This window comes from Lipotes vexillifer, unplaced genomic scaffold (genome assembly GCF_000442215.2).
Source record: "Lipotes vexillifer unplaced genomic scaffold, Lipotes_vexillifer_v1.1 scaffold418, whole genome shotgun sequence".
Taxonomy (NCBI): domain Eukaryota; kingdom Metazoa; phylum Chordata; class Mammalia; order Artiodactyla; family Lipotidae; genus Lipotes; species Lipotes vexillifer.
The window spans coordinates 3,933,595-3,950,139 of NW_006798629.1; the positions used below are offsets into that span (position 1 = coordinate 3,933,595).

The 16,545-nt window shown below is 37.3% G+C and overlaps 1 protein-coding gene across 2 annotated transcripts in view; it reads left to right on the forward strand.

Moving 5' to 3' along the window:
• The window catches only part of SATB1 (SATB homeobox 1), a 75,677-nt gene that overhangs the window by 27,214 nt on the left and 31,918 nt on the right, over positions 1 to 16,545 (forward strand). For both annotated transcript variants that reach the window (XM_007470617.1, XM_007470618.1), the window contains exons 7-9: positions 1 to 228; positions 8,216 to 8,428; positions 16,452 to 16,538. The exon at positions 1 to 228 is cut by the window's left edge and continues 1 nt beyond it. In XM_007470617.1, coding sequence (XP_007470679.1) covers positions 1 to 228; positions 8,216 to 8,428; positions 16,452 to 16,538 — 528 coding nt within the window. The remainder of the gene's footprint in view (positions 229 to 8,215; positions 8,429 to 16,451; positions 16,539 to 16,545) is intronic.

The window sequence follows — 16,545 nt, forward strand, 5'->3', positions numbered from 1 at the left end:
CTGAACCAGCAGTATGCAGTGAACAGACTTCTAGCCCAGCAGTCCTTAAACCAACAGTACTTGAACCACCCTCCCCCTGTTAGTAGATCTATGAATAAGCCTTTGGAGCAACAGGTTTCCACCAACACAGAGGTGTCTTCCGAAATCTACCAGTGGGTACGTGATGAACTGAAACGGGCAGGAATCTCCCAGGCAGTATTTGCACGTGTGGCTTTTAACAGAACTCAGGTCAGTTTTGTTTTATGTGTAAATGGTTCCTCTCTCTCTTTTTCTCTTCCTTCTTTAATCCCATCTATACTAATGTTTATGCTCTTACTTTGTACTAACATTTTTTTCCTTCTCTCCCTGTGGTCATATTGTCTGTACCTGGGGGTGCCTACATTTTATCATTTCTCTGCTTATCGTAAACCTCTTCTACCAAGAGAAAGCTGTGTACAAATCGATCCTGATTCAGGGGCCTTGAAAGAATAAATATCGAACATATTTCAAACTGGCATTACCTATGCTTTTATATAATGGAATTATAGACTGTTAGTAGCAGATTGAGAAAGGTTTCAGGACTTGGTTAAGGCCATTTCATTGGTAGGGCTCCAGGCTTCTAGCCCACTATCCACCTTTCCTAGACCAGGGATCAGCAGACCTTTTCGGTTATAGGCCAGATAGTAAGTATTTTAGTCTTTGAGGGCCATAGCAGCCATAGACAGAAGTGCATAAAACTATTTACAAATCAGGCCCTGGGGTAAGCTTGGCCTTAGAGGCCTTAGCTTGAGACTTCTCACTGAGATTTGCATATACCCCTTGTGTTCACACCTTTGTCCTCCTGGGCAAATTCCTGTGAAGGTATTATCAGCAAGGAAGATGTTTAGCAGGATATGGAGAAAGGGTGATATACAGGAAAAGACCTAAGATAAAGACATCTGAAAAGCCCTAAAAAGATTGATTCCATTGGGCTTCTCTGGTGGCGCAGTGGTTGAGAGTCCGCCTGCCGATGCAGGGGCTCACGGGTTCGTTCCCCAGTGCGCGTCCAGAGGCTGTGCTCCGCAACGGGGGAGGCCCACGTACGGCAAAAAAAAAAAAAAAAAAATTGATTCCATTAAACACTGAATGAGGGGATTTTTAAAAAATGTCTTTTTTTTTGGAAACTAGTTGATATATACATGGTGTTTATTACACACACACACACACACCCTCCCCAGGAAAACCCCAGAAGAACATGTAACTTTGATTAGAATGAGGACATTATGTCCTTTTAACTTTTCTTGTTTTTGCCACTGTTCTTTCGTCAATTTTTTTTTGCCTGACTCATAATTTCCTTTCGTATTTAAGTTATTTTGTTTATTATATGATTATAAGAATAAAATCTGGGGGCTTCCCTGGTGGCGCAGTGGTTGAGAGTCCGCCTGCCGATGCAGGGGACACGGGTTTGTCTCTGGGTCCGGGAGGATCCCACATGCTGCAGAGCGGCTGGGCCCGTGAGCCATGGCCGCTGGGCCTGCACGTCCGGAGCCTGTGCTCCGCAACGGGAGAGGCCACAACAGTGAGAGGCCCGTGTACCGCAAAAAAAGAAAAATAAAAAATAAAATCCGGGTACAAAAATATCTAGTATTAATTCCTTGCTGGCAGTTTCCATACCTAGGAGAATCCCAGCTGTGACTTATTTTTGGCTTGCCTTCACTGGATTGAAACTTAGGAGGCCTTACAAAGCCTTTAACTCAGTGTTTGTTTTCAGTTTCTTTAACTGTGTTTTGTATCATCTGTCTGTGTTTAAAAGGGTGGTTGCAAAGTTATTTCTCAGGTTAAAATTGTATGGTTTTACCTAGTTTTATTAATATATCTTTACAACTTAAAATGTGTTCATTATTAGGTGGTAAATTTAATATGACACCCCTATTCAGTTGGAGGGTCATTATTTTTAAAAATTTTAAAAAATGAATGGATGAAAGAATCAAGTCAGCCTTCTAGCTACTCCTGTTTCTGGCAGCATCCTTTATTTTTGTAAATAGCAGTAACTACCAGTAGTTCTTAGTACTGGGCAAAAACCAGGCAAGTCTCTGCATAAAATTTGCTTGTTGAACTGAATTGAAAGCCCACAAAGACAGCACTGACATGGACACAAATGACTCACAGATTCAGTGGAAAGCATTTTGGAAATTGAGCAAATTGTTATTTCTTAAAGGACCAAGGAAAGTGTGTTTTATGTAGTAAAGAGAGTCTAGCTGAAGGTGAAAAGGGTAAGGTCACCACCCATCAGTGTGTTTTTTCTTCTGTGGGGCTGTAATGTCCCAGGCATCACCCTGGAGAGTGACCATTTGTTCTCCTTGGGTTTTCACGTGGACGGATTCCACAGATATCAAAAGGATTGGTTACTGGAAAAAAGACAGAGTTCTCTATTTTACACCCTATCAATCTCTTCGAAAAGGTGGTTATCTCTGTGGTTAACATTGAAAACAGTGACTTAATGTTTTCAAGGGAGAGAGGAGAATGAAACCCGGGTGCAGCTTGATATCCATCTCTTTATTAATAATAGCCAGTTGAGAAAGAGTCATTACCAAAAAATTGTCTGGAGCCCCGGATGACAGAGGGGTTTGGTTTTAAACCTGTATAGAGGTAATTGGGATTCCTCCGTCAAAGTGGATGATGGGCCATGTTTGAAGCTGTCTGATTTCAATGAGAGTCATTGTCTATGTATATTTAAGAGTTCACTTTTGGGGAATTCGCTTTGGAACACGCAAGCATGCATGTCTTTTTGGTGGTCATACCAAAACGCCACGCACACTCACGCGTACACACACAGCTGCATTTATTTTAATGATTATACATTCATATGAGTGTATGTAGTATGTTTATTTCAAACTGTGTGCATTTCAATAAAAGCAGGTGCATCGTGAGAGTGTATGGTGTGAGTGTGGAGGATGAAAATACACATGCTAATGCATATGTATAGAGCAGGAGCTCTGCAGAGTTAAACCGCACAGACACATTTGTGTGTACTTATTACAGTGTGCAATTCCGGCTCCAGGTTTTAAAAAAATTAACGTAAAATATGTACATACAAATGCAAAGTTCTCTGATGTGATTGGATAAAGACACTGGCATCCTATAAACAGTATGTTAAAACATTCATGTAATAGATAATGCTGTTGTGAGTTGAGAATATCGACAGCTCTGTATAACTTTAAAATCCTGGGTCTCATCTTTCAACTCTTCATTGGAGAATTTTCTCATCAGCTTAATTGGGTCTCCTGAATTAAAACATACGCCTCTCTTTTAAGACATTCCTGTATCACTATTTTTTAAAGTCGAAAACAAAAGAAAACAAAAAGATGAAAGAAAAATCTACCTTTTCTGAAAGCTTGTGATGAAATTTATATAATTCCTTGTTTTAAGGATGTTTCCCCCTTCTGAATTGATGGGCATATGTTCTTTAATTGCTACGGAAGGTACCAGCTTTTAGCATCTGTCATTCATTCAGTTATGCCTACTTGATGTCTTTTTAATGGAAACCCATGGCTAAAATTAATTGCTGAAGCTTCTAGATTTATACTTTTCAATTCACTTCTCTGTATTACTGCTACTTAAAGGTCGTGATAGAAGAAAATATATTCTTTAGTGCTCCCCCCGCTTTTTAAAATAAATCCCGTAGTGTAACTCTGATCCCATTCTGTGGCTTTCCCCCTTTTTTCTCCCCCCTCCTCTTGTCTTTGGCACACTTTATTTTCCAGTAAAATAAAGAATGAAGATGGATTATTCAAAACTGATAACAGTAATGGACCATCATGTAATGTTTTATTGAATTTGAGTTCTGTAAATTATGTGGTGGAGAGAAATTTGACTGCTTAAGTATAACAGAAATTGCTACTGTGTTCCTATAATTCTTCACAGTGTAATTTAAGAAAAGTTCACTCTCCATATCACTATTGAATAAAAGGTAAAAAGGTGCTGTTACCCCAACGTGACAGCTCTTGTTTGGCCTCCCAACCGACAGAGATAAATGTGTCTGCTTATAACTTGCTTGGCCTGAGTCCAAGGTAGGAGGTGGAGTTTGAAAGTAGTCTTTCACCTGGACATGTGATTAAAAATTCACCAAACAAGAGGCAGGTAGCCTTGAAGAATCTTCTGCATGTTTTATTTTTAGAGGGAGGTCTCATCAAATCATATTTTCCTTCTGAGGGCTTTGAAGTTCCACGAAGCTGATAAAAATCTATTTGAATCAGTGATTATGTTCAAAGAGGAGACAAACGGGAGGCCAGACAGGCTTTTTGTTCACATTGGCAGTCTCTTTCGCTTATCTGCTGTTTTAAAGAATTCATAATTAGCTTTTGGAAGTACTGATAATATTTATTGAAGGTTTTTCTTTCTTTTCCAATACTCATGAATTTTACTTGTAAACTCTTTCTGGAATGTAAAAAAGGTTTAGGTATTCATCAGCAAGTTCACTCTTTAATTGCAAACATTAGAAATCTCACAAGCACTATGGAATGGCGGTGCAGAATAATTTTACGTTTTCATGTATAGAGCACGTATTGAACAATTTGAAGATGTGACGTGCCATGAAAAGCAGCTTCTCGTTTCCCATAAAATTGATATCCATGAGGTGCTGGTAACATACTACATAATATACAAAATCGCAAGTTCTTTTTGGAAACAAAAATGACTAATAATTTTGTTTAATTTCATTCAGCAAATTTATTGAGCACCTACGGGGCATAATATTGGTAAATATTTTAGTCCTGGTATTTCAGCGATAGCAAGTATACATGATGACCTTGACATGTTATTTTTTAGCATGAAGAAAAGTTTTTGGTAAGAGGTGTCTCTTACTATCCACCATGGGGCATTACTACAAATGACCTTGACCTAACTTGGCGAGTCTTAACTGGATTTTCAGTCATGGGAAATGGGAAACAAGGGCCAAATACATCTTGAATCCATAAATGTAGCTACTCAAATAACAACAACCCAAACAGGACCAAAACGTGCATTCCCATATACGGATTCTAATGCCAGTCATTTCGCATCCAGAATTTTCTCAAGTGACATCATTCTCTTTAAAAAAGTAATTAACACATTCTAATCAAAACATTTTCTAATAATATTTTCAAGCATTTCCACCAGGGGGCACTCCCCTCATTGAAAGCCTGGGCCAAAAAAAAAAAAAAACAAAAACAAAAACACAAAAACCCGAAGGTTTGTAAAACACCTGAGACTGTCTACACTGTCTGCTTTCGAGCTCTGTGAATGTCCCAGGGTTTGAAATATCAGTCTAGACCTTCAACACATCCCAGGCAGAAAACCTGCACTCGCTCTAGTTAGAATAATTAAGTGGAAATAAAATGCTTTGCCCGGAAAACATTTCATATGCTCAAATGGGACGTCATGCTAACGTCAAAATATGAGTAGAGAAATTGCTAAATTCTCTCCCAGGTGACCTTCTATCTGTTACTTTAAGCCATACAGAAATGACTCAGTCTCACGTTAGCAAGACTTGATATCATTATGTATTTTTTCGTGTGTTGGCTTTCTCACCGTAGTTCTCTGCTGTCTCGGGTAACATTTGTAACGGAAAGAGATGACATTTTGTTATCTGAGATCTCTGAATGTCTAATTTCAAATTTCCCAAATATAATAACTTCTGTTTATAGGATCTCTTTTGACCTAAAGTGTTTTGTTTTTTTTATTGAAGTATAGTTGATTTACAATGTTATGTTAGCTTCAAGTGTACAGCACAGTAACTCAGTTTATATATTCTTATATATATTTTTTCAGATTCTTTTCCCTTATAGGTTATTACAAAATATTGAATATAGTTCCCTGTGCTATACAGTAGGTCCTTGTTGATTATTTTATGTATGTTGATAGTAGTGTGTATGTGTTAATCCCACACTCCTGTTTTATCCTTCCTCCCTTCCTCTTTGGTAACCGTAAGTTTGTTTTCTGTGTCTGTGTGTCTGTTTCTGTTTTGTAAATAAGTTCATTTGTATCATGTTTCTTAGATTCTGAATATAAGTGATACATGATACTTGTCTTTCTCTGTCAGACTTACTTCACTTAGTATGATAATCTCTAGGTCCATCCATGTTGCTGCAAAAAAAATTGTTTTAATTACTGAACAATTAGTGTAGATAAAACGTCTTACAAAGTGCCACATAACTTTCCACTGAAGGCTCACCTTGAGTACATTATTAATTACCGTTAGAATTTTCCCATGGGGAGCATATCTTGTTAAGTTTCTGTCACCCATTTGGAATTTTTTCCTTCTATGGTCTGAATACACATAATCCATTTAGTAAATATTTATCAAATACTTACATGGCAGGCATTGTGCTGGGATGACAAAAAAGAATATTAGACTATTGTACTCAGGGAATTTATAATGTATTTATGTGTACTGTATGTTTCTCTTTCTGTAGAGTTAAGATATATTGCTTTGTGAAATACATCTTTTAATATCTTTAAAAATTTTGTATCCCCATTTGGTAGGGAAGAGTTTAGAGCAAGGGCTGTTTTCTTTACACCTATTTTCAAACATTGTTTCTGAGACCTGTATTTCTTGGTTTCAACGTGACACATCAAAAACACAGTCAATCTAATTAGTTGGCCTTGCGCAAATTAAATAGCTGGGTGATTGACTGCCTGTTTGACTGAATTTTAGTTAAATTGACTGGATGTTTTGCTCATGTATAAACACAGTTGCAACATTACTTGTCAGTATTATAAATGAAAGGACAAGTACCCTTCATTCTTCAGTCACATTTCTTAGGGTGAAACCGGCTTCCCTTGCATAGACCAAATGAGAAACTAAAATGTACTCTTAAGCCCCCGAGCCTATTGGAGGATCTTTTTAAATAGCAGCCTATATAGATCGTTTTTGAAGTGGACACTGCTTTTATATTGTCTGTACCCAACTGTTATCTTGGGGCAATATGCTACATTTTCCTTGAGGAATTGGGAACAAAGCCAGGTTTGCACTTCTAGGAAACCATGAAAAAACCCCAGTGTTATAACGTTGGGGCTTGGTTGTTTTGACATGACACTTTACCTCCCTTTCCCAAAGGTACTACCCTGTTGCCATTTCTGCAGGGTTATTAGAAAGTGAAATTTGCAAATGATGTAGAGATCTCCACAACACTTTATTCTGAGCCATATTGTGATAAACTGAAATGTAGAAAGCAAACACGTCTTGGCATTCCAGGCATTTTTTTCATGCAGAAAGTTGAAGAGGTAAGGCCTGCTCAGTCCTTATCAAATGGGCAGAAAATGTTTCTAATCCTTGTATTTCATATAAGCCCTTAAACAAAATTGTGGAGAAACACCCATTTTTAAAATGCATTCTTCCAAAAATTAAAGTAGTAGTTAACAATTCTCTGTTATTTGGGGAGGAATACCATAAAGAAGTTTACTAATGGTTGGTGAATTTCTTCTAGCATTATTAAAAATGTTTATTCCTCAAGAAATTTGATTTTTACAGAATTTGATAATATTCTTTTTCTTGGCATGCTACGAAGGATTTTTGCAGTGTGGAAAAGGGGTTATGTGTTTCAAATTTAAAGGATGGTTTCTGAAGTTCAAATTTTCAACTTGTTACTCAGAGGTATATTGTATAGCAAGCAGTATAGTTTCCTTAAGCGGTAAATAGAAAGAATCACTTGTCATTGACTCCAATAATTTGAAAACCAAGGAATAATGTAAAATATTGCCTGCAAAAACATAGCATAAATCTTAGATGATGCTTTAGTCATATTCTTTTTCCTAGTATGTTACAATTCATTTTCGAGTATTTTCTTTATAAATCCTACTTCTCTCGAAATGGCTTTGTATCTTTACATATTGGGCTGTTGGCATTCCACTGCCTTTGTCTTGGCAGCTTGAGAACTATACAGTTCAGTGCTGTCGTATTATGAGCATTTCATTTATTCTTAACTTGCCTCAATCCTGTCTCTGTGAAAGATTTCATGGCAAGTTAAGCTACTCAAAAGGAGGAGACCAATTAGGCAGTTGCAGTTTATGTTATATGTAAAGCAGACGCTTAATAAAATTAAGAATACAATTGAGGCTCTCTTCTCTACCACTTCAGTTGTAACTAATATACTCCTATGTGGAATTAATGCTTCTGACTGTTCATTTTCTGAACAGAGTGGAGAAGAAAAGGAAAGGTTCACCGTGGGCTGGGCAGAGCATGGGGGCAAGCTCACCCTGTGCCTTTCATTCCCTGCAGGGCTTGCTTTCAGAAATCCTACGAAAGGAAGAGGACCCCAAGACTGCATCCCAGTCTTTGCTGGTAAACCTTCGGGCTATGCAGAATTTCTTGCAGTTACCGGAAGCTGAGAGAGATCGAATTTACCAGGATGAAAGGGAAAGGAGCTTGAATGCAGCCTCAGCGATGGGTCCTGCCCCCCTGATAAGCACACCGCCCAGCCGCCCTCCCCAGGTGAACTCTCTTTTTCCTCCTCACCTTTCTGCTTTTTGTTTTTGTTTTAAAAAAAAAAAAAAAAAAGTCTAAGGAAGAATCTCAACAAGCATGAGAAAGGTAGATGGATAGGGATTTTTTTTTTTTTAATAGTAGTTCATAGACTTGCTTGAGGAGAATTTGGTCCCAGCTCACTAATTCTGATATAAAAACAAGTAGCTACTAATTAGAGGGAAAAAAATTACTTTGTGTTGCTTCATTTGGGGGGTTCTTTGGGAGTGAAAAGTCATCTTGAAATGGGATATTTGGCTCTACTACTATGAAGTAAAAAGGTATTTTAAACTCAATAGGAAAAAAAGTAATGAAGTCCATTTTATCCCTGTGCGTTTTAGAACCACCATTTGAATAGTAAATAAATAAAAATAAATAATTCCATTTGTATTTATGCTTTCCAATACCAGCTGCAGCTGGTACCAATTACGCATCATCTCGTTTGTAATCTTTCATAATTAAGTTTAATACAATCCTTGAAGGCAGCTTTAAATGGGGCTGATAAGGAATTCCATCCATATTCCCAGAAATGGGCACATTTTCTATTTTCCAAATTTTTGCACTTTTTAGAAAGGACAGAAGTCACCTGCCAGGTAATTTTGTGTATGCGCATCTGTATTTTTTTTAATCGAGTTTAAAAGGTAACCTCATAACTATTATAAGAATTGAGAAGTTAATTTTCAGTACAACTATTAGATACAAATTTGAGTGGATTAGATGTAAGATCCACAAGCAAATATATTTCTTACACATTTAATTTGTGGCCTGTGCAGCTCTTAACAATGAGGTCAGCTAAAACGATGGAAAGTAAATATGGAATACTAATTAAAAGTGCTTATGTAACATAATGTCATAATGAAATTATCTCTTAATGTTGATTTCATCAATAGTAAAAAATGGTCATCCATTTCCAAGTAATAGAGATAAAACTCACTCAACACTAAAAGTGAAACTGCCATAGATACTCCATAAATAAGAAATAGACATAATATACAGCCACTTGTGGAGGGTCTTAAACTGCATATTGTAATGTTCCGAAATGATTATTGTTTAGAAACATCCCAAAGGTCCATTTTCTCCATTTTATTCAGTGAAAATCAATTAAGTCTTAATGTCTATAGGAGCAGACAACAAAGAAGGCATTGCTGTAATTTTAAGAAAGATATGTTTCTCTAAGCAGAAAAGAATGGCACCCAAATACATGCATACATATCCATCTGCCGACACACACACTTACTGAATTTGATCTGTTAAGCCTTCAATACCATATTTCTTACCAAAAAGAATGAGGAACTCTTTATATACATATATGACTTCTGTAAGAGTGATTAAACAAAAAATACTTGGACTTGATTGAACACTGAGTTTGTGGTGTTTAGAGTTATCATATGTACCATCATTAGTTAATTTTGCTGTTGCAGTCGTCATTGGAAGGCCTCTGGGCAGAGTTAGTTTACTTATCACTTAATCTTGCAATACTAACAAAAGAAGGGCTTACTTAAGACCAGTGTGAATGTAAGCGTTGAGCTGCTTCTCTTTTTTTGTTTTAATCTATCCAAATATTTGACTTGGTAGTTCCTTAATATAACTTTTGTTTTCTAATTTTCCTAGGACTTTAATGTTTTTATTTGTTTTCCAGATATGATTCTGCTTTCCTTACTCATCGTTTTTTGTTTTTTTAGCCAAAATTACATTAATTCTTAATTGTGATATTTATTTTTGTATACTATTAAGATACTCTGGGTTGCTTTCCTATATGTATGTCTAAAGACTATACCTGCTGATAAGTTGGGATAGAAACTATAATTTATTTTGGCCTGAATTACTGATAAACTGGTTGAGCCACCCTCAGCTGTATGTGTTTGTTCTCAAGAGGGGGTTGAGATCAAGCCTTTAGCTGGGATATTTAGCCAATGATGAATGTACTTAGATACTGTAGATTCTTAGTGAAGCTCTTTCAAAGAAAAGAAGTTTCTATTAACACAATACTATTGGCCATCTAACCACATTCTGAAATGATTATCTGATATGTGTGAATAATTTTCTTTCACTGCTTCATAGGGAATCCCTTTGCATTCCTTAATTTTATCATAACAGAGCTCACAACCAGTTTGTTCACCTTTTACCCTTTGACAGTGATTCAGTGAATTAAATTTTAGGGAATTTTTAATGTATTAAATGTATTATCAATGTAAAATGAGTACTTAGGATTTGGAAAAACGGGTTATAGAGCAGTTCAGTTAGTACCGTTTTGCAGCAGTTGAAATCCAGTGCTTAACCTGGAACCAATATACCACACATAAGGTTTTCATGTGCTTATTTACAAATGACTAAAATGGAAGGGGGGTAAAGGAGGAGACCACAGGTATAGAAAAGGACTGCAGGATTTTGTCATTTTATATTTTATATTTTGCCAGAGAGGAATCTATGTGAAATCACTGTGCATTTCATCCCCCCCCGCCCCCCCACAATGAAGGTATTCGAAATCTGTTTTGAGACTAGTCTTTGGCTTGGGTTGGACCGGAACAGTATTTCTTTCTAATGCTTGTTGAAGGCAGAGGTCCCTTGTGGCTCACTGAAGACCCAGGACACCTTTAGGCCTGAGAGACTGGATTATCTTCCAGCTTCTCTGAAGAGTTTAGGTCATATGGAAGATGATTGGATGTCCCTGGGTCCTGCCAGACCAAGGACCTAAACCATTGAGGAACTCAGGTTACAAATCATCTTCAAGAAAGGGCTTCCTTCAGGCCATGGGTGTTATTCTTAGGAGAACCTCACCAGGGAAAACCTAGACCAGCCTCAGGAAGCTCTTGGCTGGCTCTGCCTTGGCGAGATGGCTCCTCTGCACTCCTGTCCCTCAGGCTTCGGTAGGGGTAGCCACACCAGGAGCTTTGTCTTCTGGCTGGGGCAGTAGGCTCCAGGCCAGACCTGTTGGTTGAAAGCATATTTTCACAGTGTACATGCTGTGATTCAAGAAATATGAATACCTTGCACTTGACAATGATTCACAGTTTTCTCAGCACCTTCACATGAATGAATTCATGGAATCATTATACCAACCTTTGGTATGAGAAAAATGAGAAAAGTCAAATACTTAGTTTTCAAATCCCCTATTCAGTCGGATGCTCTTTCCCCTACCTCAAGCCACGTCCTCAGAAGACACATTTTAGAAAGGAGAAAATGAAACTCAGGGACTCTTTCTGTTTGTCGGAGAGGATGAGAAGTTTTCTTGTTAGGTTAGAAAAAGGAACACATGTGAAATATTCTTCTGATAGAATACATTGAATATTTGACAAATGGTCCACTTTGGAGGACTTTAGACAGTTGGGCATTTCTGAGATTGTAGAGAAAAGAGCCCTTTCCAAACTTTGGTGGTACGAGTACTTGGGAGAAACCAATCCCTCCAAAGCTCCATGGCCTTAAAGATTTCTTTTCTGACTATCACTTAGCAAATTTTCCAGATGAGTTTACAAGATGAATCTTATTAATCGTAATTAATTATTATTTTCTGGAAGTTGTCTGTTGCACTAAACATATCCATTTTAAGTTGATGGTTTCTATTTAGGTGTGCACTTATTATGGGTTTATTTGTGTGTTTTAAGATATGTGACTTTTGGAGTTAAATTTGCAATTTCTGTCTTCATAAGGACCATTTGAAAGCCTATAATTATCAAGTTATAAGTTTTACATGAATTATATAATATTTTTTCTTTTTTTAACATCTCTTTATGGCATTCTTTGGTTTGTTCTGAAGATGGGACATTTTATAACAATGTTTTAGAAAATGTACAAAGTTTATACCCATAGAAGCGATATATAATTAATTTAATCTGGTAGTTGCACACTTCTGTCTCTTTACAACACATTCTTCTATAGTATAATGAAACATAGGTTCAGTTGTGGGCAGGAACTTCACACTTGATAAAAGTTTTATTTGTTATGAATCCCTTGACCAGCTTTATTTTAAGATCACATATGTGCTTGGAAAACACTTCTCATTGATGGTCATCTTTTAAAAGCTAGAGGACTTTTGAAAGTCTAGATCTGGAAAATAACTAATATGGTTTCTACAAAAGTGTAAAAAGATAGAACCATGATACTCAAAACAGTGTTAATATATAAAAATATGAAAATGTGGACTGTTTTCTATCACCGATAGGAATTCCTCAAAATAGCACGGATTTTTTAAACTAATGATAAAACCATTCCCTACTAAAAATTAAGACATTCATAAGCTAGATTTAGCAAAGCGCCACCAAAAAGCAGGTGCAGCATGTCTTAAAAAATAATAAGAATTTTCCCCAATAAAGAAGTCCTATATAACATCATACCCTCCGTGTATTGCAGTGATTTCTAAGATAAGCATTGGTGTTAGACTTAAGTTCAGTTCTCAGCCTTGCCCCATGGACAAATTACTTAACCGCTTTGTTAGCTTCTCAATTTAAAAAATGGGGCAGTAATGTGACATTACCTACTCAGTGCTATTATGCAGGTTAATGTATGTTAACACAAGGCCCAGCTCATAATAAACAACTGATAAATGTGAGTCTCTCTTATTATCATAATTATTATTAAAACTACATCAAACTTTAATTGCATATGGGCATGCCCTCACGCCTGTGTGCAGTATGAGCTTGCAGGCAATTCCACTTGCATCAAGGAAGAGCACAGACGCCAGTCAGGACCACAGTAGAGTCCATTTTGTGTAGCCTGTATGTAGTACATATATAGTACGTATGTAGTATATATAGTTCACTTTGTAGTATGGGTTGATGAATTCAGCAGCGGTAAAGGAGCAAAAAATTCTCATGGAAAATCTGTGTTCTACTGAACAATTGTAGTGAAATAAAAAGCACACCCTAGTGCTACACCCTCTCCCCATGTGGGAGGGTAAATAGCAGAAGCTCCAATTCTTTACTTCCCTGGCGCCACCGTAATGATGGAGTGGTACACGCTACCTTGATAAATGCTATTCAGAAAGCAACTGCATGTATTTTACCTCCTGTGCTATTTGCAGAGAAGAGCTGAAGAGTAGTTTGTTTTGCCTGGAATGAACTACTTTATGAATTTTAATGTGTGATATAATATTAAAAGCTAAACCAGGATTAAAGAAGATTTTTTTTGAGCTAAGCTAAAATAGTACTTAGTAGAGTGAGGTATAAAAGATTTTTGTTTCCATTTTTACCTGGGGAAAAATTTCAGCTTTCATATTTTTGAAAAGCTGTCCAAGTCAGTTCCCCTTAAGCAATACCTTGTGTTTAGAGAAAAATGTGGTTCCAGAATTCTAATAGCTTATCTCTAATAAGATGCATATCTGAGCCAACAAGATGATAAGGAAGAGCTTTTCTAAATGTTTTTTAAATGAGTAATACAGTTTCTTAAGATTTTTAAAAGTTGTTGCTCTCACTTTTTTTTTTTTTTTTTTTTTGCGGTACGCGGGCCTCTCACTGTTGTGGCCTCTCCCGTTGCGGAGCACAGGCTCCGGACGCGCAGGCTCAGCGGCCATGGCTCACGGGCCCAGCCGCTCCGCGGCATGTGGGATCTTCCCGGACCGGGGCACGAACCCACATCCCCTGCATCTGCAGGTGGACTATCAACCACTGCGCCACCAGGGAACCCCTCTCACTTTTTTAATTTTTTTTAAGAACTTTTAAAAAGTACTTTAAAAAAAAAAAAATACTTCTTTATTTTTTAAGTACTTTTCAACTTTTGATTGTGTTGGCTACTAGGAGATTTTTTTTTTATGATTTAAAATGTTTGCTTTTTGATTCAAGTTGTAATTGCTTTATTAAAAAAAAAATTAAACCAAAGAAATTTTTGGAAACAAAATCACAGGGTTGAAACAAATGATTGTAACCCACCTCGAAGATAAATTCTTAAACATCATTTTTACAAAAGAATGAAAATGATTTTCAAAACACACTGAAACACCAAGTTTCCAAAGCCTGCCGTCTTAACTGTTGCTAAGCAGATGATACCAAGGAACTGTTTCTTCCAATGCCCTGAACTTCATGCCTCCATTTCCATAACATTCAATGTTCAAAGCGATTGAAATGGCTTTTCTTTTCTCTTTCATTTAAGCAGTGAAAAAAAATAGGTATTAAAGGGGACCCCATGTGGTGATCAAATCTATCCTTCTGCCTCAAAGCAAGACCACCCCAGAGCAAAGTTGCAAATCTCAGCAAAGCAACTTTGTAGGCAATTTATGGTAATGCATTAACTCTTCTGGCTCCTAAAGTGGTGTTTAGCAGATTACTGCTTCAAAGCCCTGTGTCTGTGCCTAGTGGCCCCCAGTCCTTAAGATGCCTCTGTGAGTTAGTGCCCTTGCTTACTGGAGTGCAGAACTGGCAGGGGAAGGCTGAAATCCAGCCTCTGCTCTTGCTGTTTCTGTCTGCGGATTATGCTTTAGGAGAGGCCAGTGAGGCCAGCCAGTGGGTCCCTTGTCCTGCCTCACCTTCTGTGTCCTCACTGGGGGCCTGTGGTCCAACCATTTCCCAGCATTATCCTTTCCGTGCTCCCAAGGGTAGTGTCCAGGTGGGAGAGTCTAGCTGCATCCTCCAGAGGTGAGTTATTTTGCTCACCAGGTAGAAGTTACGAGTCAGAAAGCACGTTGTAAAGGAGACTCAGCTTTACTCTCTCAAGTGCAGGGAATTAAATGGCTTAGGATAACCTCTGCCCTTCTTTTGTTACCAAATATTTGGGGGCAGGGTGAAATAAACATTAGAAGACTTACTTCTTCTAATGGGAGAAGGTGTGTCATTTAGTGCCCCCAAATCATTTGATTATCTTAAAATGAGCTTCATTTTCTGTTCCTAGTGGATGAGAGAAATGGCTCAAGATGGTAAGTTTCTAGAGAAGGAAAACCTGGATTCTGTAAAGGACCCTAAGAAACGTGGTCCTTGATGAATCATTTTGCCGGGAGAAACATTTTAAATGTTTCCCAGTAAAAAGCAGCTACATGGTTCATATGTGAATTTCCCAGGCTGGTTGGTTCCTATAAATGCTCAATAAAGATCAAATTTTTATTTTAAAGATTTAAAGTTTTAAAGATTGTTTTTAAGTTTTGAAGATTAATCATGGTATCAATAAATTTTGAGGTTGATTTTCCCCCTAAATTTTGTGTCATTTTTCTGCAGCTGTCTGCTTATCATGATTACCAAAGGCATTGATATTAATTTCTCACTCAAGATTATACATTTTGAATATATTTGTAAGTCACTGTTTATATATTTTGCGTAACTTGCAGTCATGTTCTATTAAATATTGTGAAACATTTTCTTATTGTCTGGTTCCACCAGTCAAAAGGAAAGAGTTATATACAGCGGTGCCAGGAAATGATGAAATAATTATACAGAACAGCTTGGACATGCATGTGTAAAATGCAACCAGCCTTTATGATAATTAAGCAAGGCACTCTACCTGTTTCATGGATGGATAGAAGATTTAAATGTGCAGCTCTGCAAATGGCTTTGTTATGGAAGATTTTTTAAATGAAACCATAAGAGGAAAAGGCATTAAAAAAAAAGAGTCTAAAATTAAAAAGGCCGTAGTATGTAATAGCTATTAGTGATGCTATTGTCTCTTAGGCATCGGGTACCCAGCGAAGATAGAAGATACAGCACTGTGCATTATGATTTTAATTGTGAATTTCCTTTGTTAGAATTGCAGTGGAAGGTAATTGGGAAACAATTAGTTTAGGGTTTTCAAGTCTTTGAAACTATTCCATTTTCCAGAAAACTTACTTTATGGCATTATAATTCCTGGTTGTCAGCTGGCAGTTGCTGTTGTATTACAGCTGCAGTCACCTGTGACACTATGACTTCCTTAACTTAAGCAGTCTGATATCCAGCTAAGAACTCATGTTGAATGACCGCATTGTTGATCACCTTGATCGTAAAAGGAGCAACAGTATCCAGTTTGGATGCCGAGCCTGAGAAGCTTCAAAACAGTTTGGCCAGTGGAAAATGACAGGCATGTTCAAAATGTTTTGTAGGTGAAAACAGCTACCATTGCCACTGAGAGGAATGGGAAACCAGAGAACAATACCATGAACATTAATGCTTCCATTTACGACGAGATTCAGCAGG